This window comes from Notamacropus eugenii, chromosome 3 (assembly GCF_028372415.1).
Source record: "Notamacropus eugenii isolate mMacEug1 chromosome 3, mMacEug1.pri_v2, whole genome shotgun sequence".
NCBI classification, from domain to species: Eukaryota; Metazoa; Chordata; class Mammalia; order Diprotodontia; family Macropodidae; genus Notamacropus; species Notamacropus eugenii.
The window spans coordinates 335643846-335670651 of record NC_092874.1 but is presented as its reverse complement, the minus strand read 5'-3'; the positions used below and the strand labels follow the sequence as shown (position 1 = coordinate 335670651).

Below are 26806 nucleotides of genomic sequence, written 5' to 3'. Positions count from 1 at the left end.
AATGAGAAGGGAAGGGGTTGGGGGATCACAAGAGTCACAGAGTCAGAGATTCAATCTGTCCTCCTGTAACCCAAGACCAGAGCCTTTGGTGCAGGGGGACCCATCACACCAAACACATCCCTACTTGGGTAGGATAATGCAAAAGTCTTTAGACTGAGGGTGAAATGGACTTGTCTAGGTTTTGTATTCATTCTGTGTGTGTGTATGTGTGTGTGTGCGCACACACCTCTCTCTCTGTCTCTCTATCTCTCTGTGTGTCTCTCTCGCTATCTCTATCTCTGTCTCTCTGTGTCTCTCTTGCTATCTCTGTCTCTCTCTATGTCTGTCTCTCTTTCACTATCTCTCTCTCTCTCTATGTCTCTCTGTATCTCTGTCTCTCTGTGTCTCTCTCTCTCCCTCTCTCTCTCTCCCTTTCCCCCTACCCCTTATCTACAAAATGAAAATACTGGATTAGATGAACTCTAATATTAAACGTGGATAAGTCCTTTAAAGGGCTGGTATTTCATTTTAAAAATCACTACCTTCTGCTTAAATATGCTTGGGGCAAGATTCTCTTCCTAGAGCTGTGTGTTTTCCAGAATCCATCCCTAGTTTCACAGCAACCCCAGGCAGAAGCCAACCCATGCCATTTACTGAAAGGGAGCTCTCATCCCACTAGCCAAGTCTTCGGTTGCCTGGGCAAAGCTTAGACTAGCATCTGAGGTCACATACGTATGCTCCGGCTGTCTCTGACATCCCATCTAGGGGCCCCTATGTCCAATGGCAATGTGAATAGCTAGCAGCTGGTAAAATCCAAGCAGCTCAGGGATTGGAACTGAGAACAAGGAGACAAGATCAGATTTAAGATGGAGGACCCTCTTGAAGGTCTCAGAAGACATTCATGTTATCTCCAGTCCTAGCCACCAACGTGGCTTTGCCTAAGTCACTTTGGGCCTTAGTAGTTCCATCTGCAAAATGAGAGTGGCTCTATTTACCCCCTGGCCAAGGCAACACAGAGTAACAGTCGTGGCCATGATGATAATAGTAATAGCTAACATGCATATCATGCTTAAAGGTTTGAGAAAGACTTTAATAAAAAAAATAGCTGCCATTTATTTAGTCCTTTTGCAAAGCATTTTATATGATCTCATTCGATCCTTAAACAACCCTGTGAGATAGTCCCAGCTCTCACATTAGAGCGCTGTGACATCATGGGCAAGGGACTTAAATACTCTGAGGCTCAGTTTCCTCGTTTGTAAAATGGGGAGGAGGGAGACAGTGTATTTGCAGGGTTCCTGGAGGTAGAGTACAGTGTAAATCCTAGGTCATAAAATACCATCATAACCATTCCTCCTCCCCTACTCTGGATCATCCTGGCAAACAGAAGGAAAGACACAAGGGTACGGACGGTGCCAAAGTCCTTATGTGTGGCTCCAGAACCATCCTCTCTGAAACCAGCATGAGCCCTTCCATAGACAGCAGCAGAAGGTACTATCGAGGTGCAGACTCCTCAGCACTGCTATATATAAATTCCTTCCTTGACCCCCAAAGAAGCCAGAATGATGGGCTGATCTGGGGCAGAGGAAAAGGGAGCAACTGGAGAGTCCCAATCCACAGGGGGCAGACAAAGTGGGTAATAATTAAGAATACATGCACTGCTCCTCCCTCGGCTTCTTATGTGGGTCAAGGGCCCCAACTCCCTTACCTTAGGGACGGAGGCACTCTAGACTGGCTTTGAAGGGAGTGGCAGCCCTTCACTTGGCCTGGTTTCTAGGCTCTGAGGACACAGGTCACTTAGCAGTAGGAGCAGCCTCTCATTAATGGGGCTGTTGATGCCCAGGTATGTCTCCTTGCCCTAACCTACCCTGGGTGAGGAATCCCAAGGAAATATCCCCTTCTATAATACAGAGCCACATCAAATTCACCTTTGGGGGAGAGACGGGCACCAGTGCTCAAGGCTGAGGTGAGAAAGGTCTTCTAGCCACACTACTGCAGTCCCAAATGGCAAAATGCAATTTTAGAGACACCCCTAAACAATGACCTGGGAACCTACAGCTTCAAGGTCACACATGTGGTTTTCTAGGTCCTTGGGTGCGGCCTTTTGACTGAGTCTGAGTTTCACAGAACAAATCCTTTTATGACGGGGTTGTTCTATGAAGTTTGGATTCAGTCAAAGGGCTGCACTTGAAGACCTAGAGGGTCACATGTGGCCCCACCCCTGGGTCCATAGGCTCTAGGTCCTAGAGGTATAATGGAAACAGAGTTGTGGACCAGGAATGGTTAGGAGACCTGGGTTCTAATTCTAGCTTAAAAAGTGGATAAATTCTTTCTTTCTGGGCTTCAATTTTCTCTCTATCAAGCAAGGGATGGAGTCTCTCTAAAGTCTCTTCCAGCTCCAATATTATGATTCAGGCACACATTTACGTAAAAGCCAGCCATGGCTTATGGTTATTTTATTCCAAACCCTTCCTTAACCCTTGCCTTTCAATTTTCTAAACTCCCTGGACCCTTACCCTAACATTTCCAGATCCTCAGAAGTCATTTTAGCTCAGGAGTCCCAGCTGACCACAAAGGAGATAGCTCTAGAGAAAATGGTAAAGCGGTGCCTGGCACCAACAGGGGCAAGACAACCTTCTGTGTCTCTCCCCACCCCCCAAACCCTCCTCTCCGCAACACCTGGATACAGGTGCTGAGGCTGATGCTCCGACAGCCTAGACCCCCAGGGCATGAAGCTGCCTGCTTTCCAACAGCCCAGCATTTGTCATTTTCCTTGTCAACCTCATTGATCATGGATCTCCGGGTTGCTTTAATTTGCATTTCTCTAATTTCCATTGATTTGTAGCATTTCCCCCCCACATGGCTTGGATTTCTTCCCCCTGAAGACTGCCTGCTCATAGCCCACAACCACACACACACAGCTCTTATTCTTACAAATTTAAATCTGTTCCATATGTGTATATACATATATGTATATACACATATGTATGTGTGCATATATATAACAAAATGGCTTTTATTCTTATAAATTTAAATCTGTTCCATATGTGTACATACATATATAAATATAAAATGAGACTTTGATCATGATAGGAGATTTCTATTATGGGTCAAAGTGGGCCTATAGTCCTGAGTATGTGTGAATGAAACCAGGTTAGGAGTTTCCCAGGATACTAAAGACAATCACAGAGTAGGGGGATGGGAAGAGGATAAATCGAAGCTAGGAGAGAGAGAGAGTTCTTATCCACTTCTAACCCCCTGTGGAAATGGAGAGGGGGGAGATGGGGAATCAGCAGGTTGTCTTCCCCAGTAATTACCTTTCTCCTCACCTACTCTGCTTCTGGGGCCCTGTTCTGAGGCAGGCCCTCCAACCTCAGCCTGACCTACCCAGAAACAGATGAGTCAATCAGGAGGGAGGGTCAGGCCTGGTTAGATAGACAGCTAATGAGCCCAAAATTGAGAGCCACAGGGACAATGGGTAGGATTCCCCAGTTGTAAGAATGGCCTAGACCAGGGAGACAGAAAGGATCCTCATCTGGGCCAGATCCAGATGTTGCTTTAGAGACCCAGCCCAGAGCTCCATCTAGAGCCAAACACGCCACAGGCCCTGGGGAGGAGGGGGATGGGGAAATGGAAGGTAAAAACCCTGAGAGCTACCCCATCAGGACACTATACTTTGAGTATATGAAAATCCAGATTTAAACAAGAAAATTAGGAGCTAATTCTTTACGGGAAGACTCCTTACAGATTAGGGCAGTCCTTTAAACAGCAGGTTCCATTTCCTCCCCACCCCCACTTTAAAGCAAGATTGCTTTACACAGATGCAATTAGCACTTAGCCTTTCTCAAGAACACAGCTGTGTCAAGTGAGATGCCTTCCCCACCCCCATCCTATATGGAGCTCTCTCTTCCCCTGTCTCAGGCTTTAGAGTAGACCCCCTAAAGAGGTAACTTTTGTCTTATCTCACTGAATGCTTAAACTGAGACTGAACACAGGCACACACCTAGGTCCCAGCTTCTCCAGACCTCTCTAAATTGTTCCTGAGGAGGAAAAGTTGTTAGACAAGGAAAAAATGCTCCGCCACTCCCTCTCTGGACCGCTGCCCTGGAAGCCTAGATTTCTGAACTCTAAAGTTCTCAGAACAGCAAACCGTGCCGTCAGGAAGAACTAGTCAGCTGTTTGGGTTTTTTTAGAATGGGTAGAAAATAACCTCCTGACAAAGAGGGGATATACTCAAGATGCCAGATTGGGACGTACATTTCTGGACACGGCCAATGTGGGAATTTGTTTTGCTTAACTACAAATATTTACAAGGGGTTTTTCTTCTCCCAGTAGAGGAGGTGAGAGGGAGAGACAATTAAATACTTGTTAATTGATCAAATCAAATCAAAAGAAAAAAGGCTGTTACAGAAATAGGGTGGGAGATTTTACGGCTGGTGGTATATGGGGGTGAGGGGAGGGTGTGGGAGGAGGACGAGGCAGACAGAAGCCTTAGCCCAGGATCTAGTAGACCTAAGGACACAGACTCTAGGTCTGCCTCTGCCATTAGCATGCTACGTGAGCTCAAGCAAGTCACTTAACTTCTATCAACAACATGAGGAGATGTGAGTTCTAGACTCAGCTGCATCACTAATCCCTGGGTGACCTTAAGCCAGGCATGCAGCTTCTCTGGGGGTCCACAGTCTACTGCTGGACTCAATAATTACAAAGTTTTATGAACTGCTGGATCTTGGAATCACTGATCTCACACACATCTCCAATCCAATAGCAAGGTGTCTCCCCCATCCTAGGCCTGACTCAAGGGTCTCATACTCACTGAGCTCTGAGCTTAGCCAGTTGCTCTCACCCAGCCTTGGAAAGGGGAAGGAAAATGTTTTCCCTGACGTGAGAAAGCTCCAAAGTGACTCATTCTCAGGAGACAATGACAGAAGCAGGGCCCATGACAAGAGAGAAGCTACTAGGTGATCAACTAGAAAAGATTTGGTTCCCCAAATTGGGTAAGGGTAGAGAAACCTTACTGCATTCGGACGAGTCAATCTGGGCAACCCAGACCAGGCTGGATATCAGTGGGCAAATAAGAAGCAGGAGTCTAGATTCTCAGACTCCCCTGCCATCCCCAACACATATCCAATCATTCAATCCCTCTAGCCCCCCAAAGTACACATAACAGCAATTTGGAGGGGGGGAGCAGAACCACAGATACCCCCCCTTACACACACTATAATCAATCTCTGGCATGTCTCTACAAAAATAACAGACAAAAGAACATTGGATTAGAAGTGAGAGCACTTGGGTTCCAAGTCTCCACTCTACCACTAATTTGCTGTGTGGCTTTGGGGAATAATCATTTCCTCCTCTGTGAAAATAAGGAAATCTGTGTCCACTGTGCACTGAGTCCTGTATACAGTGGGCATTCCATAAATGTTTGTGGAATGGAATGAATGGTCTACAGTGCAGAGACACAATTGGTTACTTTCAGGAGAGAACAGAGGTCTCTTGTTTCTTCTCTGTCTAACCCCTGGACCACCTGTTTGTGTCTCCATCCCTTGTGTCAACTGGTGACCAGCAGGGTGGCCAGTTGCTCTTCCAAAGACATGTGGCTTAAGAAAAGCAGAGCCCACCCCTGTCCATGAAACCTTTCCTGTCTACTCCCACTAACCTCTTCCTCCTCTCTGGAATCCCACAGCATGTCATACACTGTCCTGTGACAATTTTCTGCCAGTAGCTTCTTCCTCCTACTAGACCAAATCAAGATTTAGAGATGTTAAATGAATCACCCAAAGTCATGCGACTAACAAGGGGCAGAGCCAAGGCGGAACCCACTGTGCTTTCATTGGTATCCCAATGCCCTTCTAGTGCCAGGCTGAGCTGCTCAGACTTGATCCTGCAGATAATGGAATGACATGTATGATTTCTGTGTTTAGTGGTTTATGCATGTATGCACACATGTTGCATTTATATAATTATATTTTTTGTTCCAGTAGAGGAGGTGAGAGGGAGAGACAATTAAATACTTGTTACTCAAATCAAATCAAATCAAAAGAAGAAAGGATGACTATCTAGAACCGTTCAATGAAGGCTTCTTAATTGTGACAGGGGCCCCTAAACATTACCATAACTGGGGCTTCTCTTTCTGGCTATTCTCTCATTTGGAGCTGAGGGTCAGTGAGTCAGCTTGGAAAGTAGGGGGGGCTAGGGAAGGTAACTTTCAATCTCACTTAAGAGTGGTTTCCCAGGATGGTCAGAGGAATATAAGTCAGGGGCAGATTTGCAAAAATCACAAAGAAAGCCAAGAGTTCAGACTCCCAGGCTGCCTCTTTGTTCACAAGATCTGAGATTTAGAGCTGAAAGAGACTTGAGATCATCTAATTTAACCTCCTCATTTTGAAGAGGGGGGATCCGAGACCAGAGTAGTTAAGAGACTTGCCCAAAGTTACACAGGCAGACCTGGAATATGAAGCCAGGTTGTCCAGCTCCAAAATTGGAGTTGAACTTCCGCTACGTGAGGGCTGCCTCTCCCGAGCTGGAGGAGGGGAGCTTTCAGCTGCTTGGGCTAGGGCCGACCCTGCCATCCCTGGGTGCACTGTGTAGTGGAAAATGCCCGCTTTGTCCACAGCCATACAGGAACCCTGATTGTGCCCACCCCTCCCCCACCCAGCAGGGCTAGGGGCCAGGAGTGGTGCCAGGGGAAGGGAGGTAGGAAGGGGAGGTCTGCCTGCCTCTCTGAGGCCTGACAGATAAGGACCTCCTTGCCTGACAAACTGGGGACCAGAATGACTGACCAAGGGATGTCCAAGGCCTGACTTTCAACACAGAGACCCAATGTTCCTGAGAAGAAGGAAGATGGGGGACAAAGCTGGGGCTGGAAGTTCAGCCTGAGAGCCATTGCTATTCCACACTCTAAATCATACAGCAGGTGGTCTTAGCAGGCTTCTGGGTGGAGGAGGGGAGGGGAAGTCAGTCCCCAGGGGCCAAATGCCCATTCACCCTGGGGGACTGGGGAATGTGGGTAAAGAGAAAGATGACAGATAGCAGAAGTTCTAGCTGCATACTCTGGTGAAATTCTTGCCTTTTCCCTTGCCTACCTAGGCCTAGGACAGGAAATCTGACTTAAAACCCTCTTTCCTATATCCCTTTCAGGACTATTGGTAACCTTATTCCAAGCCTTGGCATTCCTATCTCTTCCAAGCCTCAGGCCAAGAGTCACTAACATGACCTTTCCCTTAACTTCCATCCCTTCCCCCTCCAAAGGCTACCCCTATACTTATGAATTCTAACCCTAATAAACCTAACCTTATAATCTTATCCCTGTTACTTTAATCTTAACCTTTGTCTCCCAAGTCCATGACCATAACCCCACCATCTAGTCTCATCTTTCCAACCTGGTACAATGTAGTAGGGGAAGACTCACTTAGCTTTGAGGCAGAAGGACCCAATTTTGGTCCAGGATAGCTGTGTGCTCAACTGGGTGACCCTGACAGATGGGAAAAGACATAAGGATGCCCATGAGGAGGTGATGAGGTCTCTGCTCACTGCTACCCTATGAATTGTGAAGAACTCCAAAATCAGAAACGAAGGGATGTCCCTTGAGTTGGTGAAGGAAAAGCCAAGGACGGGCTAAAATTAGGATAATAACAACCTCAATCCTTCCTCCACAGCCTATGCAGGTTTCTCATCCATTCATTCAATAAGCATTTATTAATCACCAATACATGCTTGAGGCACTCCATCTGACATGTTTCCAGAGCTCTCTTCCTAAGACTATTTTCATCCCATCATCCTTCCAAGAAGGTTCAAGAGCTTTTCATTGTTTCTTTTCTTTTACCAAATCAAGTCCAAATTCCCAGGCTTGGTACTCAAGACCCTTTAGAGGTCTAATTGACCTTATTTCTTACAGTACCCCTTTATGATACCCAGACCCCCTCCACCCCAAAACCTCCCGAAATACTCTATGCTCATTCCCATCTGTGAGCTAACTCCCAATGTTAAAAATGTTTCCCTGGATCCAAATCCTACCCACTATTCAAGACCCAACAACTATTTCTCCCATCTACTCTTCCAAAAACCACAGCCAGAGAGATATTTTAAATTCAGAGGTATAGGCCCACACATCCTTGCTTCCACCCTCTGGTCCCTAGGGCATAAGGGGGAAGAACCCGCCTCTAAATTATGCTGAGTCAGCCTTACCTCTCAGCCCCTTGGGGACTTCTGGGGCCACCTTGATATTGGCAGAGATGGGAAAAGGATACATTTTGACTGCTCCAGATTTTGTACCAATGGCCATGATGCGAAGCTTTGGATCGTAAGCCAGAGAACTGGGCTGGTTGGGAAATCCATGTTCCACAGTCTAGAGGGAAAAGGAAATAGTTGGTGACATTCTAGACTCAGGGAACGAGTTACAGGCCCCCATAAGGGGTCCCCAATATTAAAGGGCAAGGGGCAGAGACACACAGAGATAGTTATACAGATTGGTTCAGACACATGCCCAGACAGACACACAGATACAAACTGATAAACATAAAAATCGCACATGCCTTTCCATTACCTACAGGATCAAGTCTAAACAGCTCAGTCTGGCATTGGAGAAGGAGTGCATTACAACAGACTCAGGATTCACCCAGGCCTGAGTTCAAACTCTGGGTTTGCCACTTCACTAGTCAAATAATCTCAGATAACTCTTTAAAGCCTTGATTTCCTCATCTGCAAAAGGGAAGACACACTCCCACTGCCTACCTCATAGCACTGTTGTAAGGAGAGTCTTAAAATGCTATGTAAACAGGTTTTTTCTTGCCTTCTCAAAGGGTAGGGAAGATGGGAAATAGAGAATTCCAGAAATGAAAACAAGACTGAACTAAAAAAATAAAATTCTATATAAATATAAAAACACCCTACACAAACCAGTGCCATGCCTAGAATACCCTCCTGGACCATGACAATCTCTAGTGATTCCAGCGTCCTCTGTAACACTCACTGGATACAAGGAGCAGTGCTCCTTGCAACATCTGCCAGAGCGACCTTAGCCAAGTCACCTATAAAGTGAGAGATCACTTCCATGATCCCATTCATTTCTAAATCTATTGTCCTGCTATGATCATAGATTTTTTAAAATGGGTTTTTATTGATCTTTCATTTTTTATATCACCATATTTTCCCCCAGTATCCCTCCCTTTCCCAAGAGTCATCCTATACAAACAAAAAGCATGTTTTAAAGACCAAAAAAGGAAAGGAAAAGAAAGAAAAAAAATCAGCCCAATCAATCAATACATTGGAAAGAGTTTAAAACCTCTCCCCAAAGGGGTGGGTTGGGCTATCCTCTCGAAGCTCTTCATTCAAGTCATGCTTTGATCATAGATATTTAAGTATTTATTATGTTTGCAGGCTTTGCTTTATGAAGCGTAGTCTAATTTAGAGACAGTGGATGAACTTCCATGTATGTTACTCACATGTCTAATTTAGATTGTATGTCCCTCAAAGGCAAGGTCTCTGCTTTATGGCTCTATCCTTCCATAGTATCTAGCCCAAGTCTGTATACTTAGTAAATACTAAAATATCTGTATGAACAAATGTACATAAACAGATAATCGTAGATCCTTGCAAGGCCCAATACTGCCTATCAACTTTGCAAAGCCTAAATTACAGAAGTCTACCCAGAAAGTGCCTGGCTATATTCAAAGACAGCCAAGTCAGGTGGACAGATGCCTAGTGATTCCAACACCAACAGCAGGGAAAGAATGGCCCCACAAAAGCTCATCTCAAAGTTATGCATATAACTGACCTTTTTCCCATCCTCCAAGAATAATTCTAGGTCAGCTCACCATCCCGGATGATAGAGTGGGAGAGGCAGAGTTATGCTCCTGGACGTCACCTCAGAGGGTAGGGATGTACCTAAATGATACTCCAGGGGGCTGACATCCAGGAATTTCTCTAAACTTTCCCTCACCTCTAACAGTAACAAGCTTGCACCAATAAGATCAATGATTGGTGAGATCATTTATTCTGAAATCACTCCCTTCTAGCTCCAAAGGTGACTGACCAACAGTTCCAATGGCTGGTTGACTAGACTCACAGATTCCCACTATTTTTATGGATTCAGTTCTCTCCCACTCTTCCTAGCTTGAAAAGGCCTATGCTAGCCAGCCTGATACCGGTATAGAAACCTACCATGTCACGAATGACAACCAACATAAATCCACTAGGCTCAGTGTCCCAGGTCATATGAAAGGGTACATCTCCAGCTTTAGCCCCACAGAGAGGTTACAGAACTAGGCTCAGAAGGCAACATCTGTTCATCTAGCCCACAACTGGAAGGAGTTTAAGTCATCAAGTTCATCCCTCTGCCTCCAAGCAGAGGCACACATGGCACAATTCTCCCTTCTCAGGAAAACTCTTCCTTCTAGCTAACCTCAATCCTTCATAGAATTTAAGGCTGGAAGGGACCTTAAAAGCAATCCAGTCCTACCCATTCATTTTACAGATGAGGAAACCAAGGCTGAGAGGTAAAGTCACTGGTCAGAGGCAGGATTTAAACCTATGTGTTGCGGACTCCAGTGGTATAGCTGAATACAGAGTCAGGAGAGATCTATTTTTGAATTGCTAAATTTGACTTTTTTTCTCCCTTAATCTTCATCCTTCTTGACCTCTGGGATATCTGACATTATCCTACTGGATACTCACTCTTCTCTAGTCTTTGTGACACCACTGTCCAAGCTCTCCTCGTACATGTCTCACTGCTTCTCTGACACCTTGCTGGTTTGTCACCCATTCTGCAATCCACTGTGAGTATTCACTAAAGTTCTGCCCTGGGCCCTCTTCTCTTTGTGATCTCACTGGTTCCCTTGGGCTTAATTATCATCTCTGTGTAAATGATTTACAGATCTATAAATCCAGCCCCAATCTCTCTCCTGAGTGTCACTCCCAGCTCATCAACTTCCTCCTGGATATTTATACTGTATGTTTCAGAGACATCTCAAATGCAACATATTCAAAACACAGCTCAGAACATCTCCCTCTTCCAAACATCCCTGCTTCTGTAGAGCAGTGCTGTCAAACTTAAATAAAAAGGGATCCCTGTAGGCTGTGTGACTTAGAAAACCACAAATTAATATTATCTATGATATATTGTATTTTGATTTATTTTGCTAAATATTTCCCAGTCATACTTTAATCTGGTTCTGGTCTCACTAGAGTTGAGTTTGACACCTCTGCAGCAGGGGACACCAACATTTTTCTCCCATTTTCCCAGGCTGCTAATTCCCAGTTGGTAACCCCAGCTCCTCACTCTCTCTCTCATCCTATATATCCAATCAGTTGCTAAATCTTGCTTTTCCACCTCCACAACATCTCTTTTATCTGACCCCTTCAGTCTACTCACATAGCCAACACCTTAGTTCACTTAGACTAGTGCCAAGAACTACCAGAATGATCTCCCTAACCTCAACTCTCTCCCCTTTCCTGTTCATCTTCTACTCAGCTGCCAAAAGTTATTTTCCTCAAGTACAGGCCTGACCATGACACTTCCCCTATCAATTCTACTTGATTCCTAGTGCTTCCAGGATTAAATTTAAACTTCTCTTTTTTTTTGATGAATCTTTTCAGTCGTGTCTGACTCTCTGTGACCCCACTTAGGGTTTTCTTGGCAGAGATACTAGACTGGTTTCCCATTTCCTTCTCTGGCTCATTTGACAGATGAAGAAACTGAGGCAAACAGGGTTAAGTGATTTGCCCAAGGTCACACAGCTAGTAAGTGTCTAAAGTCAGATTTGAACTCAGGAACATGAATCTTCCTGATTCTAGACCCAGCGCTCTATTCACTGAGCCACCTGGCTGCCCCATAAACACCTCAGTTTACCTTTTTAAAGCCCTTCACAACCTAACTCCAAGCTTCCCTTCTAGTCTTATTATACAATCCTCCCCTTTCCACACTCTTTGCTTTCTTTTGGTTCCATTTCTCATCTCTGTGCCTTTGCATTGGTCATGCAATGCACTTGAAATATACTCCCTCCCCACCTTTGCCTTCTAGAATCTTTCTCTTCCTTTAAGAAACAGCTCGCACTTAACTGATCTCCAAAACTGCTAAGGTCCTCCCTCCCCAACTACCTTATATGTATTCTTTATATACACATATATATACACATAGAGTTGTTATTCACCTCCCCTCTATGCCCTCCCCCATTAAAATATAGCCTCCTGGAGGGAAGGGATTATTTCATTTTTTTATATTTCATCAGTGTCCACACAGTGTTTTAAGAAATGCTTGATGATTAAATTTCATCCCCGCAGCTTGCAGTCTCCCCAGAGCCTCAGTTTCCTCATCTGTAAAATGATACTAATACCTATAGTTACTAGGAGGATCCAGTCAGATAATGTATGTAAAACACTTTGCAAACCTTAAGGCTTGTAATGTCTCTTCCAACATTAAATCCAGAGCCTGCTGATCAGAGGGAAGCTCTTAGCTGAGGAGCTAAGAGAGCCCTCTACAAGCACAAACTTCCCCTTCCTGGGACCTCCAACAACATGAAGCAGGGACTATGTCCTCCTCCTTCCTCTGCAGGTTCAGATAGCTTTACAAGGTCTTCCTGCAACTCTAACTAACCAAAGAGCAGACAGAACAGAGCTTACTGACCAAGGGATGTCCAAGGCCTGACTCCCAACACGAGTCCTAGCATTCCTGAGGAGTGATGGGGAAAGCAGAGCGAGGGATGGAAGCTTTGGCCTGGCAGCTGTTTCCATTTCCAACTTCAAATCATCCAGCAGGTGGTCTTAACAAGCTTCTTGGGACCTCAGACCAGCTGATGGAGAACTATACCCCCTTCCCCCAACCCAGGTGGAGAAGATGCTTTGAAGTCAACTCCAAATTTCCTCCACAACTTCTCATTTTGGGTGTCAATGAAACCTCGAAGAACCCAGAGGGGTTCAGACCGCCCTATCCCCATTCTCCAGTCTCCTCCTTCCCAACATACTTTCCCCATTCCCAAAGGTACTGCTTGTCACTGCTCCAGTCAAATGCTGTATTTGTCTTGGATTGGGCTACAAACACATTCCGGTAACTAAAGGATTCTTTCCCTTGTTTCAGCCCACCCATACCTCTCCCTCACAGGACCCAAACTGTGATGAATTCGGAACCCAAGCCAGACCTCCAAGAACTCAAATCCAGCGGCCAGCCAAAGGTCAAATTTGTCCTATTTGCTCCCCGCCCTCAAAGTGCAAACCTTTTCCTGGGCAGTAGTTTTTGGGCCTCCCTATGAGAGCTTAACAACACAGAGCTCTCTGCATTCCCCCCAACCCTAGGATGTCACCTAGATAGGACTTCCCTAGTGGATAAGAGCAGCAGTAGGGGGCCAACTAAGAAACAAATACATATTGTGCCGCTCCTGTGTAACAGTAAAAAAGAGCAAAGGACCTCAGTTCAAATCTTACCTCTGACCACTATCTGTGTGAAAGTCACTTAATATTTCTGGACCTCAATTCTTCATCTAAATGATGGGGTTATACTAAAATATTAAAGTTAAAGTATTTAAAAAATTAAAATGAGGGGTTTATATTAAAATATTAAAATTAAACTATTTAATATTTAATAAACTAATTAAATTTATTAAAGTGAGGGGATTATATCAAATAGACTGAGATCTCTTCTAGTTCTAAATGTAGGATCCTGGGTTTCCAGCTCTGTGCTATAGGGCATACAAGAAATTCTTGCCTTCAGAGAGTTTATAGTCTTACTGGGGAAAAAAAGACAGAAATAATGATAAAAGGATGGCAGAACACTGAAACTAGAAGAGTCGATCGAGTCCAATCCTTAGGGTCCCCAGGACCACAAGCAGCACACTGAAGCTATAGGCAGGTAGATTTCAGCTCATCGTAAGAACTCTCCCCTAAAGGAACAGACTGCTGGAGGTAATAAACTCATGAATATAATGCCATGAAAACCATAACACTCATGAATACCATGAAGGCAACGATCGGTAAAGGTATTCAAACAATGGCTAGATCTGACTATCAGGGATGCTGTGGAGGGGACTCTCTGATTGGGTGGGAGGCTGAACTCACTAGATAAACCTCTAGTTTGTCTTTCTCATTCCTTCCCTTCCAACTCCTGGAGATGACAGGTTTCTTCTGAGGGTGGGAAGGGGGGGCACCCCATGACTTCACACTCGGTACAGTTTCAGCCTGAGTATGTGTGTATTTGCTATCTTTCACCTCTCCCACCCTAGCTCCTCAGTTGGGCTATATTTAAACATGTCTCCAAATGTGTCTAGCTAGCTCTTTTCCTCACCACACACCTCATTTCCAAGCTACAGTTCCCTCCCCTTCACTTCTGGGGAAATGTTATCCTGGTACAGGCAACACTGGTGCTCCCCAGTGCTGGTACTAGGTCACGAAGCAACAGCCACAGCAGCAGGCAGGAAACAATCCCCCAGGCTCTGGGCTAGCTCTGGAGTCAATCAATGCCTGATGGTGGGATTCTCTCTACCCCAGCCCCTACTACCCTCACCTTGACCAACCCCTTCCCCTTTGTGGGGGGCCGGGGGTGGGGAGAGGAATTTAACATCATACTGCTGCTTTCACAATAGCTCTGTGACAACGGGAAGACAGAGAGTATTATGGTACAAAGAGAACTAGATTTGGAGTTAAGAGGATCTGGGTTCTATCACTTACTATGGAGGGTGGCACAGTGAACAGATGCCTGTCCTGAAATCAGAAAGACCTAAGTTCATATTTGACCTTACTTCTTGGCTGTGCAACTCTGGGCAAATCACTTAACCTGTCTTTGCCTCAGTCTCCTCAACTGTAAAATGGGAAGAATGATAGCTTGTACCTCCCAAGGTTACTGTGAGAATTAAATGAGGTAATATTTGTAAAAAGTGCTTAGCACAATGCCTGGCACAAAGGACATCTTATACAAATACTCATTCCCTTCCCTTCCTTGGGCTTAGTCTAGTCATCTCTCTCAGCCGGAGTTTCTTCCTCTGTAAAATGAGTTGGGGTGGATCTCTAAAGTTGCTTGCAGCTTTTAATATATGAGCCTATGATCCCATTTCACAGAGGAGGAACATGAAGCCCCATAGATAGATTAGTGGCATCAGAACCCATCACGCCTGATGCCATCCCCATTTGTCTTCAACTATCAGTCACTGCCCCTCCATTCTGAGGCAAAAGCCTATCTACTTAAATTGAAAATTTCCAACTCAGATAAGCCTGTGAAAAAATGCAACGTTTCAGCTTGGGGAGGGGAAGAAGCAGCTAGGGACAATCCTTGCTCTCAGAACTTTAACTTTATTGGAGTTAAATTAAAGAGATCTTGATGTAAATCTCTTCTTGCTCAAATGGCCAAAACAGTTTTTAGAATCTAGGAGGCAAACTGTCAGGGACAAGAGAGGAGGGCTGGTTAGTCACCTCCACAGCCCTTCCCTGAATAGTCCTTCCAGAATGAAACAACCTCTCCTCTCCAAGACTCTCATCCCTATATCCTCCCTGATCAGCACAGAGATTGAAGAGGTTTCTATGAGATCAGAAGTGGGTTTTGACAGGAGGAATTCAGACTTTGTCTGGTCCTGCCTTACGCCACCCCTTACTTTTCTCCTACAATATGCCCAAACTTTAACTCATCAATTCTCAAAATTTTTGGTCAAAGAAGCCCTTTATACTCTTAAAAATGATTTTAATCCAAAGAGCTTTGGTTTATATGAATTATATCTATCAGTATTTACTGTATTAGAAATTTAAAAATATTTGTTAAATATTTATTTATGATTTCACTTTAAAATAACAATAAACCCATTATTAGTTAACATAACTTTTAAAAATGAAAAACAAGTATATTTTCCAAAATAAAAAAATTAGTGAGAATATCATTGTTTTACATATTTCTGCAAATCTCTACGGCCTGACTTAATAGAAGACAGCTGGATTCTCATATCTGCTTCTGCATTCAATCTGTTTTGATACGTAAATTTTGGTCCCATCTCTGGCCTCCTTTTTGTGGCTGAACTCTTCTGAGAAGAATTTCTACATTAGGTGCCTCTGCTTCCTTTCCTCTCTCACTCTCTTATTAACTCTCTAGAGTCTAGCCTCCAACTTCATCCTTCAGCTGAAATTCCATCTCTAAAGTTACTAATGATCTCATAATTGCCAAATCTAATGGCCTCGTCTCAGTTCCTATCCTTCTTGATTCATCTGTAACCTCTGACAATGTCAGTCACCCTTTTCTCCTTGATATTTTCACATTTATGAAGTTTGCATTCAGTCCGAGGGCCACACTTGAGGACCTACAGGGCCACATGTGGCCTTGAGGCCACAGGTTCCCCACCTCTGGTCTGTTCTTTTCCCTCCAGGTTTTTGTAACAATACTCTCTGCTAGTTCTCCTCGTACCTATCTGACCACTATTTCTCGTCTCCTTTGCTGGATCTTCATCTTGATTATGCGTCATAACCATGAGTATCTCACAGGACTCTGCCCTAACCCTCTTTCTTCTCCATAGAGGGGATATTATTTCACTTGGTGACTGATCTCATCCACTCCCATGGATTCCATCATGTCTCAATCTACTTATCCAGCCCTAATCTCTCTCCTGATATCCAGTCTCCCATTTCCAAATACCTAATGGACATTTCAAACTGGATGTCCCATCAACATCTCAAATTCAGTATGTCCCAAACTGAACTCATCATTTTTTCCCCAGTCTCTCCCATCTTCTTAACTTCCCCCTTACTGCTGAGAGCACGGTCATCCTCCCAGTTACCCAGGCTTATAACTTGGGTATCATCCTCAACTCTGGACTTTCAGTCCCACATCTAATCTGTTGCCAAGATCAGCCAATTTTCCTTATATAACATGTCTCCCATATGCCTCCTTACCTCTCCTCTGACATTGCCGCCGCCCTGCTATGCTCCTCACCTTATATCTAGACTAATTGCCTGCTGGTTGGTCTATCTGTCCCATAACTCGCCCCTATCCAGCCCACCCATCTGTTGTCAAAATGATTTTCTGAAATGACAGTTCTGACCATATCACCTCCCTCCTCAAGAAACTCCAGTGGTTCCCTACCAACTCCAAGATGAAATATAAAATCTTTCATAACCACCCCCTCCCTTTTCCAGTCTTCTTACACTTTACCTCTCCATCCTCCCCCTGCCATTTAGTGAGGCTGGCTGGCTTCGCTGTTTCTCAAACAAGACACCTCCCAAGTTCAGGTACTTTTAATGGCTATTCTCAATACCCAGAATTCTCTATTTCTGCCTCATGGCTTCCTTCAAGTCCTAGCTAAAACCTACCTTCTACAGGATGTTTTTCCCTATCCCTTAAGATTCTAGTGCTTTCCATCTGTTGATTATTTCCGACTTATCCGGTAGACAGTTTATTTGTACATTGGTGTTTGCCAGCTGTAGTCCCCCCATTAGACTATGAGCTCTTTGAGTCCAGGAGCTGCCTTTTTTGCCTTTCTTTGCAAACCCAGAGCTTAGCACAGTGTCTGGCTTTTTGTCATTTTTGTTGAGTCGTTTCAGTTGTGTTTTGGGTTTTCTTGGCAAAGATACGAGATTGCTTCACCATTTCCTTCTTTAGCTCATTTTACAGATGATGAAACTGAGGCAAACATGGTTAAGTGACTTGCCCCGAGTCACTTAGTAAGTGTCTGAGGCCAGATTTGAACTTGCTGTCTGTAGGCCTGCCCCTCTATCCACTGCTCCACCTAGTTGCCCCTGGCTTCTAGTGAGTACTTAATAAACATTTACTGACTAACTAGTTTAAGGATATGAAGAAAATCTGACCTCACACAGATTTCTAGTTGGAGAGGAGTATTTTAATAGGCAAATAGCATCTTAGTATTATAGGAAAATAGTTTTGACCTTCCAGACCCCCTGAAAGGTTCTTTCTGACTCCCAGGAGTCCTGGGGGCTACATTTTGAGAACTGCTGCTTTAACCTACACCCTCAGCAGGGAGGCCTTCCTGTGGCCTCAGGACTTCTAGGAGGTACCTGGGTGTGGTTGGCTACTCCAGGTTCAGAGCACACATTGCCAATAGGGCAGGGTCTCTTGTCTTTAACATCAGCATTGCCCTGTTCTCCAGCCATATAATGTTGCCCTAAACTCTACTTGGTTGCTTTCTAGCTCTGCCACCAAGCACAAGGAGGAAAAGGTAAGGGTATAGATGGCTTAAGGAATCTGTTCTCTCTTCTGGGGAGACAATTTAGAGTGAGCAGTTGGTGTTGTACCAGGGTGGAGAAAAGTAGGCAGCACTGGAGCTCAGGAAATTTCCAGTCAGTCCCAAGCCTGGGCTTCCCTGGAGCTCACAAAATATCTGTCCCTAAAATTCTATGTAGGACTGCTGGCAACTAGTGTATGTGGGTGCCCACATCTGACCAGTCCCTTCACAGAGCTTAACCTCCCTAAGCCAAAGGTAAATCATTCAGAAAAGAGAGATAACAGGGCATCCAAGGTGAATGGAATCCCAACTCTGCTACTTACTACCACGTATGTAACCAGAGGCAAGGCTTTCTGCCTCCATTTCCTCAAGTATAAAAGGAAGAGATCCCTCCTAACACAGGTCAGGGTCTACCAGTTCACTATAAATAGAGGCCAGTTGCCTACAACTAAGATACCAACTCTGAGGTTCTTTCAATTCAACAAATATATATTAACCTCCTATGAGCTAGATACTGTGCTAAGACACAAATATAAAAAAGAAACTGTAAAGGCAAAATAACAAGATACAAGATAATTTAAGAGAGGAGGAGGAGGAAGATACACTAAGTGGAGGGATTAGGAAAGGCCTACTGTTAGAGATGGTACTTGAGCAACAGCTCTGGACAGCCTCCATCTTCAAGCAAAGCCATAGAGATGAGAAATGGAAGGTTAGGTATTGATCACTGCAAATACACCTGCTTCCTCCCTGACCTGGAGTTTTCCCTTCGTGCCTCTAGGACCTGGGCTTACCACCAGTGTGACTTTGGGCAAATTGGTTCTTGGTTTCCTCAGCTGCAAAATGAGGGGGGTTTTGATGACAAGGATATCACTTCAGTTTGCTTCCCCAACACATCTCAGCCCACAAAGGGGCTAGCCACATGTCCAGTGTGTGTGTGTGTGTGTGTGTGTGTGTGTGTGTGTGTGTGTGTGTGTGAGAGAGAGAGAGAGACAGAGAGAGAGAGAGTGTAGGATAGAGCGGGCATGCTGAAGCCAAAGGATTGGATGCCGATTAAGATGGCTGATGGGCAGGGGAAGTGAGGAAGGGGAATGCAGAGGGCTCAGTTATACCTAGAAACCAAGCAAAGTAGGGAGCCTGGTGGGACTGTCAGAAATTGATTCCCACCCACTCTGACAAATTCTCTCCTACTTCCTCACCCCAATATCACATCTCTGCCAGGACCAAGGTTCCTCTACTGGACCAAAGTGAACCCTGTTCTCCGGGGACTTCCCTGGAGGTGTCATCTAAGACACACTCCCTTATTTACCCTCTTTACAAAAGACCTAGAATGCCAGAGAACCATAGATACCATAGGCTGTTCCCTCCCTATCCAGCCCAACCTGGATGACTGGGAATTAGAGAATTTCATTCTCTGCATGACATCACTCATTCACACCCAGAGATCTAGCCCAAATAGAATCCACAAATATCAAAGATAAAAGGAAGGAATCTTAGAGATTACCTACTTCCTCATTTTACACAGGTGAGTAAACTGAGGACCCTGGAGGAAGTGACTCATCCAAGGTCACACAGCTACTTGGTGACAGGGCTGGGATTAGAACTCCTGATTCCTAGGCCCCAGTAGACTTTCTACCACATCAAGACTGCCTCTTAATGGAATGTTTTATTTTGGGGTGGAGGTTTTCGGCTTTTCTCATTATTATTTATCTCATTATTATTATTTTAAAGAGCCAATGATGGGTTTAAGTTCCCAACCCCTCAGAATCTGCTAAGACCCCCTAGGTACCAAGTTCATCAAAAGGAAGTAGATATACAGGTCTCCCCTCATTGGTTAGAATACCACAGGGAAGGAGAGAGCATTCTTCACAATTCTTTCCATCTGCAGATCTCCTCCCCCCCTTACCCCAGTCTCCATTTCACACCTCATTTCCTAAAACAAGGAAATGCCAATTTAACCAAATGATTAACTCAAAAGAGGGAAGAGGGGGAAGGGATGGATTCCTCACACTTCCAATCTACATTGCCTCCTTTTCCTTTGGCCTCTCTGCCCCCCAAAGGTTTATGGCAAAGGGGCAGAACTATGAAAACTGTCATTACAAAAGGTCTGAATGCGGCCTCTGCTTTGAACTTATCCAAGGGCCCAAAGAAAGAACTGAAGACAGGGCCAGAGTCTGAAGAGGATGTCCCACAGGGAGTTTCATCTCTATCACTGAAACAGGAGTGAAGAGGTTGCCTCCATGCCTGTCTCAATAGCATCACGGAGGTAGGCACCTTAAAGATCCATGTCCACCTCCTCTCTCCCCAGTGATATCCCATCTCCTATCTCTGGCCCAGAATGCTGTCCCTGCTTCCCTCCAAGTCTTGAAAATCTCAGCTACCTTCAAGGCTCAACTGTTACCTCCCTACAACAGACCTTCCTCCAATTATCGTTTTCACTGGCTGACCCTTCCCACTAGAACGCAAGCTTTTTTTTGTCTTTGCAATCCAATGGCCACACAGTGTCTGACCCCTGTTATTTTTCAGTTGTGTCTGACTCCTCATGACTCCATTTAGGGCTTTTTTGGCAGAGATACTGTAGTGGTCTAGCATTTCCTTCTTCAGCTCTTTTTTAAAAAGAGGAAACTGAGACAAAAAGGATTAAGTGACTTGCCCAGGGTCACAACTACTGTCTGAGGCCAGATTTATACTCAGGAAGATGTCTTTCTGATGCCAGGGCTGTGGCATCCACTGTGCCACCTAGCTGTCTACTTGGCCCCCTAGGAAGGGCTTAACAAATGCTTGTTGAATTGAATGAGGAAACTGAGGCCTACTGAAGGGAAGTGATCTATTCAAGGTCACACAGTCAGTGGCAGAGCCAGGAGGAGCAACATGGATCTCCAAACTTTATGCCCAAGGCTCTTTTGGTCACATTGAAATACCACTATAACTCTAAAGCAGAGGTGGACAAACTTTGTACAGTAAAAATGTGGGTGGAGTAGATTTGGCCCTCAGGTTATAGCTTGCCAAAGGGTCAGTCAACTCTCGATTGGGGTGTGGGGTAGAAGAGATAGCTGCCCACCCTCTCCTAGTGATACAAAAGACTCCTTGTTACAAAGCTGCTCCCAACCTTCTACCACTTATGAGAAAGATGGCCCCTAAAGTCCTTTCCAGATCTAAAATTCTATGAAACTTCACACAGATATCCCACACTCTGAGATCATGCCAATTGTTTTTAATGTGTTTTACCCAATGAAATAATTTGAATTCAGTTGGGCAGGGATTCTTTCAAATGTCAAGTTCCCTCTACTCAACCCCCCCACAACCCCATGTTGCCCTGGAAAGACACCATTGAATAAAGTAAGGCCCATCCTGTACAATCTCTGTCTTGATTTGATCCTGAAGATCCCCAAAACCTAGTCAAATGTGTTTCCTCATCTCCAATTTGGGTGACATTCCTTGGGGGCCAGAAGAGACCTCAGACAAGCCTGCAGCTATATAACCTGTTTACATTTCTTGAGTCACCCAAAAGTTAAAAGTGGCTTACCTGGAAACACAGCATGGGAACACACACACACACACACACACACACACACACACACACACACACACACACTTTTTATAATCCTTGCAACCTTTTATAATTCTTCCCACAGAAAGGCATAAGATTCCTACATACACAACACACACACACACTGTACACAATCTGTCTGCCACTGGGAGTTCCAAGGCTTCCCAACCACAGGATATTAGAATCTCCTGTCTAGGAAGAATTGGCCTACTCCAGCAGATGAAGAGACTGAGTCCACTGAGGGGAAATGGAATGCCCCAAAGTGACAAAGAGGTAGCAAAGCTGAGACTAACCAGGGACTGGTTTACCCATCCAGAAGATTGTTCCCCTCCCATCTCCTATGCACAAATCATATTCCTGGTAATGAGTTATCCCTTCTCAAGTCAGCCCCACTTCCCACCAGCCCAAGAAACTTGCTTCAAAGTTGCTTAGGTGAATTGCATCCCTTATTATTCAAATCTCAAAGCAAATTTTACCCCCTCCATGGCCTTCTCTGACCATCCCTGCCTCAAATTCTACCTCTTTCATTTGGCACACATCTTTTCAACTATCTATTATTCCCCTCAACTAGACTTTAAGAATTTTAAGCACAGGGAGCCTAATTTTAACTGTCATGGGTAAAGAAAAGTTCAATGTCTAGACCACAAATAGAGAAAGAGAAGGGCCAGTGATTCAGGAGAACCATACAGGCTCACAGAGTCAGAAAAGACCTCAGAGCCCATCTAGTCTGACACTCTTACAGATGAGAAAACTGAGGCTGGGGAGGTTTGCCTAAGGTCACACAGTGAGTGACAAAAATAGGGTTTGATTTCAGGCTCCCTGACTTTAGAACCGGGCTACTTTCAAGAGGGGATCTATGTCAAGATTGTGTTAGCTGGGAAAAAAACAGAGAAATCAGAGGGAGAAAAAAATCTGATATGTTACAGGTACTTCACAGTCTAATGTTGTGGTTCCCAACCTGAGGGCCAGGGAGTTTTTGCAAAGAAACTCCAGCCATCTCATTAGGCATCAACATTGTAAATAAGAAACAATAGTAAAGAAATAAGCAAATGTCTCTTACACTCTTTACTATTTTGCAAACTTACATAAGATGCTGTGATTAAAAAAGATACAAACTTAAAAGTATTGCTGAATTCACAGCAACTTTGTTACCATGCATTTCTCTCAATCAGGGATAATAGTACAACTACTATCCTGTAGGCGTCCACAATATTTGATGTTAAAAAGACTCCTCATACTTAAAAGCCTAGAAACCACTTGTTTAATAGAGAGATCACAGGCCTCTGAAGTGAGAGACTTGGGCTCCTGGCTTTGCCACTTAATAACTGAATGCCTTTGGTCAAATTACCTTTTTTCAGAGTTTCAATTTCAATAAAATGGGGATACCTATTCTCACCAGATTGTTGTGTGTATCAATTATGTATTCAGTATTTTACCACAAATGAAACTTGTTAAATGGTCCACACATTCAGGGTCCCTACTCCCCAAGGGCAGTAGCCAATGACCCAGGTAGGGGGTAATTAATACTCAAGAATCATTTGTTTCAGGGTCTGTTTCCTTTCTCATCTCTGTGCCTATAATTACCCAGAGAGGCCAGAAGAAAAGTTGAGACGGTTGCAAAGGAAGAGTGGCAGGACGCTTGCCCTGGGGACAAGATGAACCACATCCCTAGGTGAAAAGATTTGTTTCGGGGGTGAGGAGAGGAGACGAGATGAGGGTAGAGTAATCGGACTGCTTTACAAAGAAGCAGGTCTGAAGTCACAGAGAGAGAGAGACAGACAGAGAGAGAGACAGAGAGAGACAGAGAGAGAGACAGAGAGAGAGAGAGAGAGAGAGAGAGAGAGAGAGAGAGAGAGAGAGAGAGAGAGAGAGAGAGACAGAGAGAGAGAGACAGAGAGAGACAGAGACAGAGAGACAGAGAGCGAGAGAAAGAGAAAGTGTGTGAGTGTGTGAGTGTGTATGTGTGCGTGTGCGTGTGTGTATATTGGGGGAAGGGAGCAGTACTGTTCTGTTTGTTTTCTCTGCCTGTGTCTGTGTGATCCCTCGGTTCCCAAGCTGCCCCAGTCATAGTTCTCTCTACCACCGACCGGCCGCAAACATCCCAACTACCTTTGCCCTGTCCAGCAACTCCCAGCATCAGTTAGCAAAGCAAAACAAACCTATTCTTCCACTCCTAAAATGCTGTGCCCCCATTCCGGGGACACTTCCACGGCAGGGTGGAGAGGGAGGAAAAGGGAGTGAAGGCTGAGAAAAGGGGAGAGAAGGCAGAGAGTTCTTCCCCTCTCTCTTACACAGAGGGAAATTGTCGGTTGGGGAATATGGGGAGTCAGAGAGTTGGACTGAGGGAGGGGAGCGGGGCAGTTGAGATTGTGCATTCGGATCCCCAGCCCGAGAGTGAATCAGCTTCCAAGGGCCCTAGCTTCCACACCCACTTCCGAGGGGCACGAAGGGTGGGTGGGTTAGGGTCTTTCTGCCCCGGGGCTCTCACTTCTCGGACTGGGACGTCGTTAGGGCGAAGAGCTAAGTCCAGTCCCCCCAACGCCCCAGCCCCTCCTAGCCCAACGTGGCTGCTCCTTTCCTCCTTCTCCTCTTCCTTCCCCCCACCTCCCCAAACCCACCGCACGCCCCCCATCTCAGGCAGCTTTTGCTCCAGCCCGGCCGCCGCCCCCCTTCCCCCGCAGTCCATCCCCTCACCTTGTTAAATGCAAAGAGATCCTGCTTGATCTTCTCTCTCTGGGGGTCGTTGCCCTGCCGCCTGAACCGAAACTTCATCATCTTGGGCTGCGGAGCCGGACGTGGGTCTCAGGAGGAAGGGTTCGGAAACAATGTAGCACCGGCCTCTCCCCCCCGCACCCCCCCATGCAAGAAGCCCCCAGCGCGCCCTCCTCGCGGGAGCCTGGGCATCCAGCGGCGCTGCCCCGCTGCAAAACCCGGGGGAAGCCGGAGGCGGAGGGGAGGGGGCCGCAGGAGCAGGAGGAGCAGAAGTGGAAGAGGGGAGGTGGGGGTTAGGAGGAGAAGGCGGGGAGAAAGAGAGAAGGTGGGAGTGACGGACGCGCCGCCCGACCAATCAGCTCTACTCCCTGCAACGCCCTCCGTCCCCCCTCCCCTCGCCCCGCAACTCCCGCATCCCGAAGCCAGACAATGAGAGAGGCAAAGGCCCGGGGTTTGCCCGGCTCCGCTTTCCTTAGCGAGCATGTGCCAAGGCCGCGCGCCTCGCTGGGAAATGTAGTTTTCCCGGGACCAAGCCTGCGCCTGCGGATCGCTTGTGCGTGCTGGGTGGGGGGTAGTCTTTGATTTTTTTCCTCTCCACCAGTGCAGGGCCTGCCTGTTGTTGGTGTGTGATTGGGGTTTGGGATTCTTTTTTTCCTCCCCCTCTTGGTGCGTTGTTGCTTTTCCCCCTTCCTCTCCCTGTAACGCAGCCCGAGGATTGGCACGCCATGTCCCAGCTTTGGGCCAGGGACTGAGATGTTTGACTTGAACTTTGCGGAGGACTGTAGGGAGAACTGTGCCATCGAGGTGCTGGGCTGTGAGCGGTAGCTTGGGCTGAGTGGGAGGCTCGCTTTCATATCCCATTAGCCCGCAGTGGGGCACAGAGGGGAGACGTGGAACTAGGAGATCGGGTTTCGAATCCAGCACCTGCCGGCTTTCTTGACTCCAGGGGAGTCACTTCTTTTTATAAAATGATCATAATATCTGCCCTTCCCGCTTTGCAGGGCTATTGTGAAGACTGGCTCCGTTGGATAAAGAATACGTACAAAAGGGATAGCGATTCGGAATCAGAATCTCAAGAACAACTCAAAACTTGTTTTGAGGAGAAATTATAACAATATCCTGCATCCTAGGGCTCAAGAACTTTTAAAGCGCTTTTCATATCTACTTTCCCACTTGATCTTTACAAGAACAGTAAAGTCCCAGTAGGTCAGGAGAAGTTTATGCCCATTTCATAGATAAAGACGTTCAGGGGAAGTTAAGTGACGCAGTAGGAGACAAAGCCAGAGCTAGGATTGGAAAGTGCTGGATTTGGAGACCGAAGACCTGGGTTCCAATCCTTGTTATGTTTACTACCTGTGCAACCTTGGGGAAGCTACCTGACCTCTATGGGCTTTGGTTTTCGCATTTGTTGTATCAGATTGACCTCTAAGGTCCCTTTCGGCTCTTACTTAACGTGTGATCCTATAATGTGATATTGGACATGAAGATCATATCTCCTTTTAGTGTGGAAGATCCTGGGAGTGCAGGAACTATCCTAGTTAGCACAGCATTGTTGTGAAAGCTGACAGTTCCCAGGCCAATGAACAAGCCAGGATACCACATTCCATCCATGTTAAGACAATGTAGAATGTCATCATGAGAAGAGATCTTATCAGTTACCTAGTCCAACTCTCTTATTTAATGGATGAGGAAACTGAGACACAAGAGATGAAGTGATTTGCCCACCAAGGTCACATAATGATCGTGGGCTACTTAGAATATCTCCAGGCTTCCAGTACTGGACTTTCCCCCCCAGCATAGGGTTTCTTCCCTTCCTGGCCCCAAGGACATTTTGAAATGTGTTCTACCTAAGCTAGATGTATTTCCAATAAGATCAGGGTGAAACAAGGATGTCCATTATCACCACTGTTATTCAATATGGTATTAGAAATGCTAGCTGAAGCAATAAGAGAAGAAAAAGAAATTGAAGGAATTAGAATAGGCAAAGAAGAAACTAAGTTATCACTCTTTGCAGATGATATGATATATTTAGAGAATCCCAGAGTATCAAGTAAAAAACTACTTGAAATAATAAACGTCTTTGGCAAAGTTGCAGGTTACAAAATAAACCCAGACAAGTCATCTGCATTTCTATATATTACTAACGAAGTCCAACAGCAAGAGATAGGGAAATCCCATTTAAAGCTATAGTAGACACTATAGAATATCTGGGGGTCTGCCTGCCAAAACAAACCCAAGGAATATATGAACATAATTACAAAACACTTCCCACGAATAAAGTCAGATCTAGGTAAGTGGAAAAACATCAGTTGCTTGTGGGTAGGCCAAGCTAATATAATCAAAATGACAATTCTACCTAAATTAATTTACTTAGTGCCATAACCATCAAACTACCAGATAATTATTTTCTAGAGCTAGAAAAAATATCAAA

General features: G+C 45.3%; 1 protein-coding gene across 4 annotated transcripts in view; it reads right to left on the bottom strand.

Annotated features, from left to right (window-relative positions):
• Positions 1–24683, bottom strand: part of LLGL1 (LLGL scribble cell polarity complex component 1) — a 97000-nt gene extending 72317 nt beyond the window's left edge. For all 4 annotated transcript variants that reach the window (XM_072597079.1, XM_072597081.1, XM_072597082.1 and 1 more), the window contains exons 1-2: positions 24358–24683; positions 8226–8323 (exon numbers count right to left, since the gene is read on the bottom strand). In XM_072597079.1, the coding sequence (XP_072453180.1) occupies positions 8226–8323; positions 24358–24438 (179 nt within the window). In that variant the 5' untranslated portion in view covers positions 24439–24683. The remainder of the gene's footprint in view (positions 1–8225; positions 8324–24357) is intronic.
• Positions 24684–26806: the final 2123 nt, after the last annotated feature.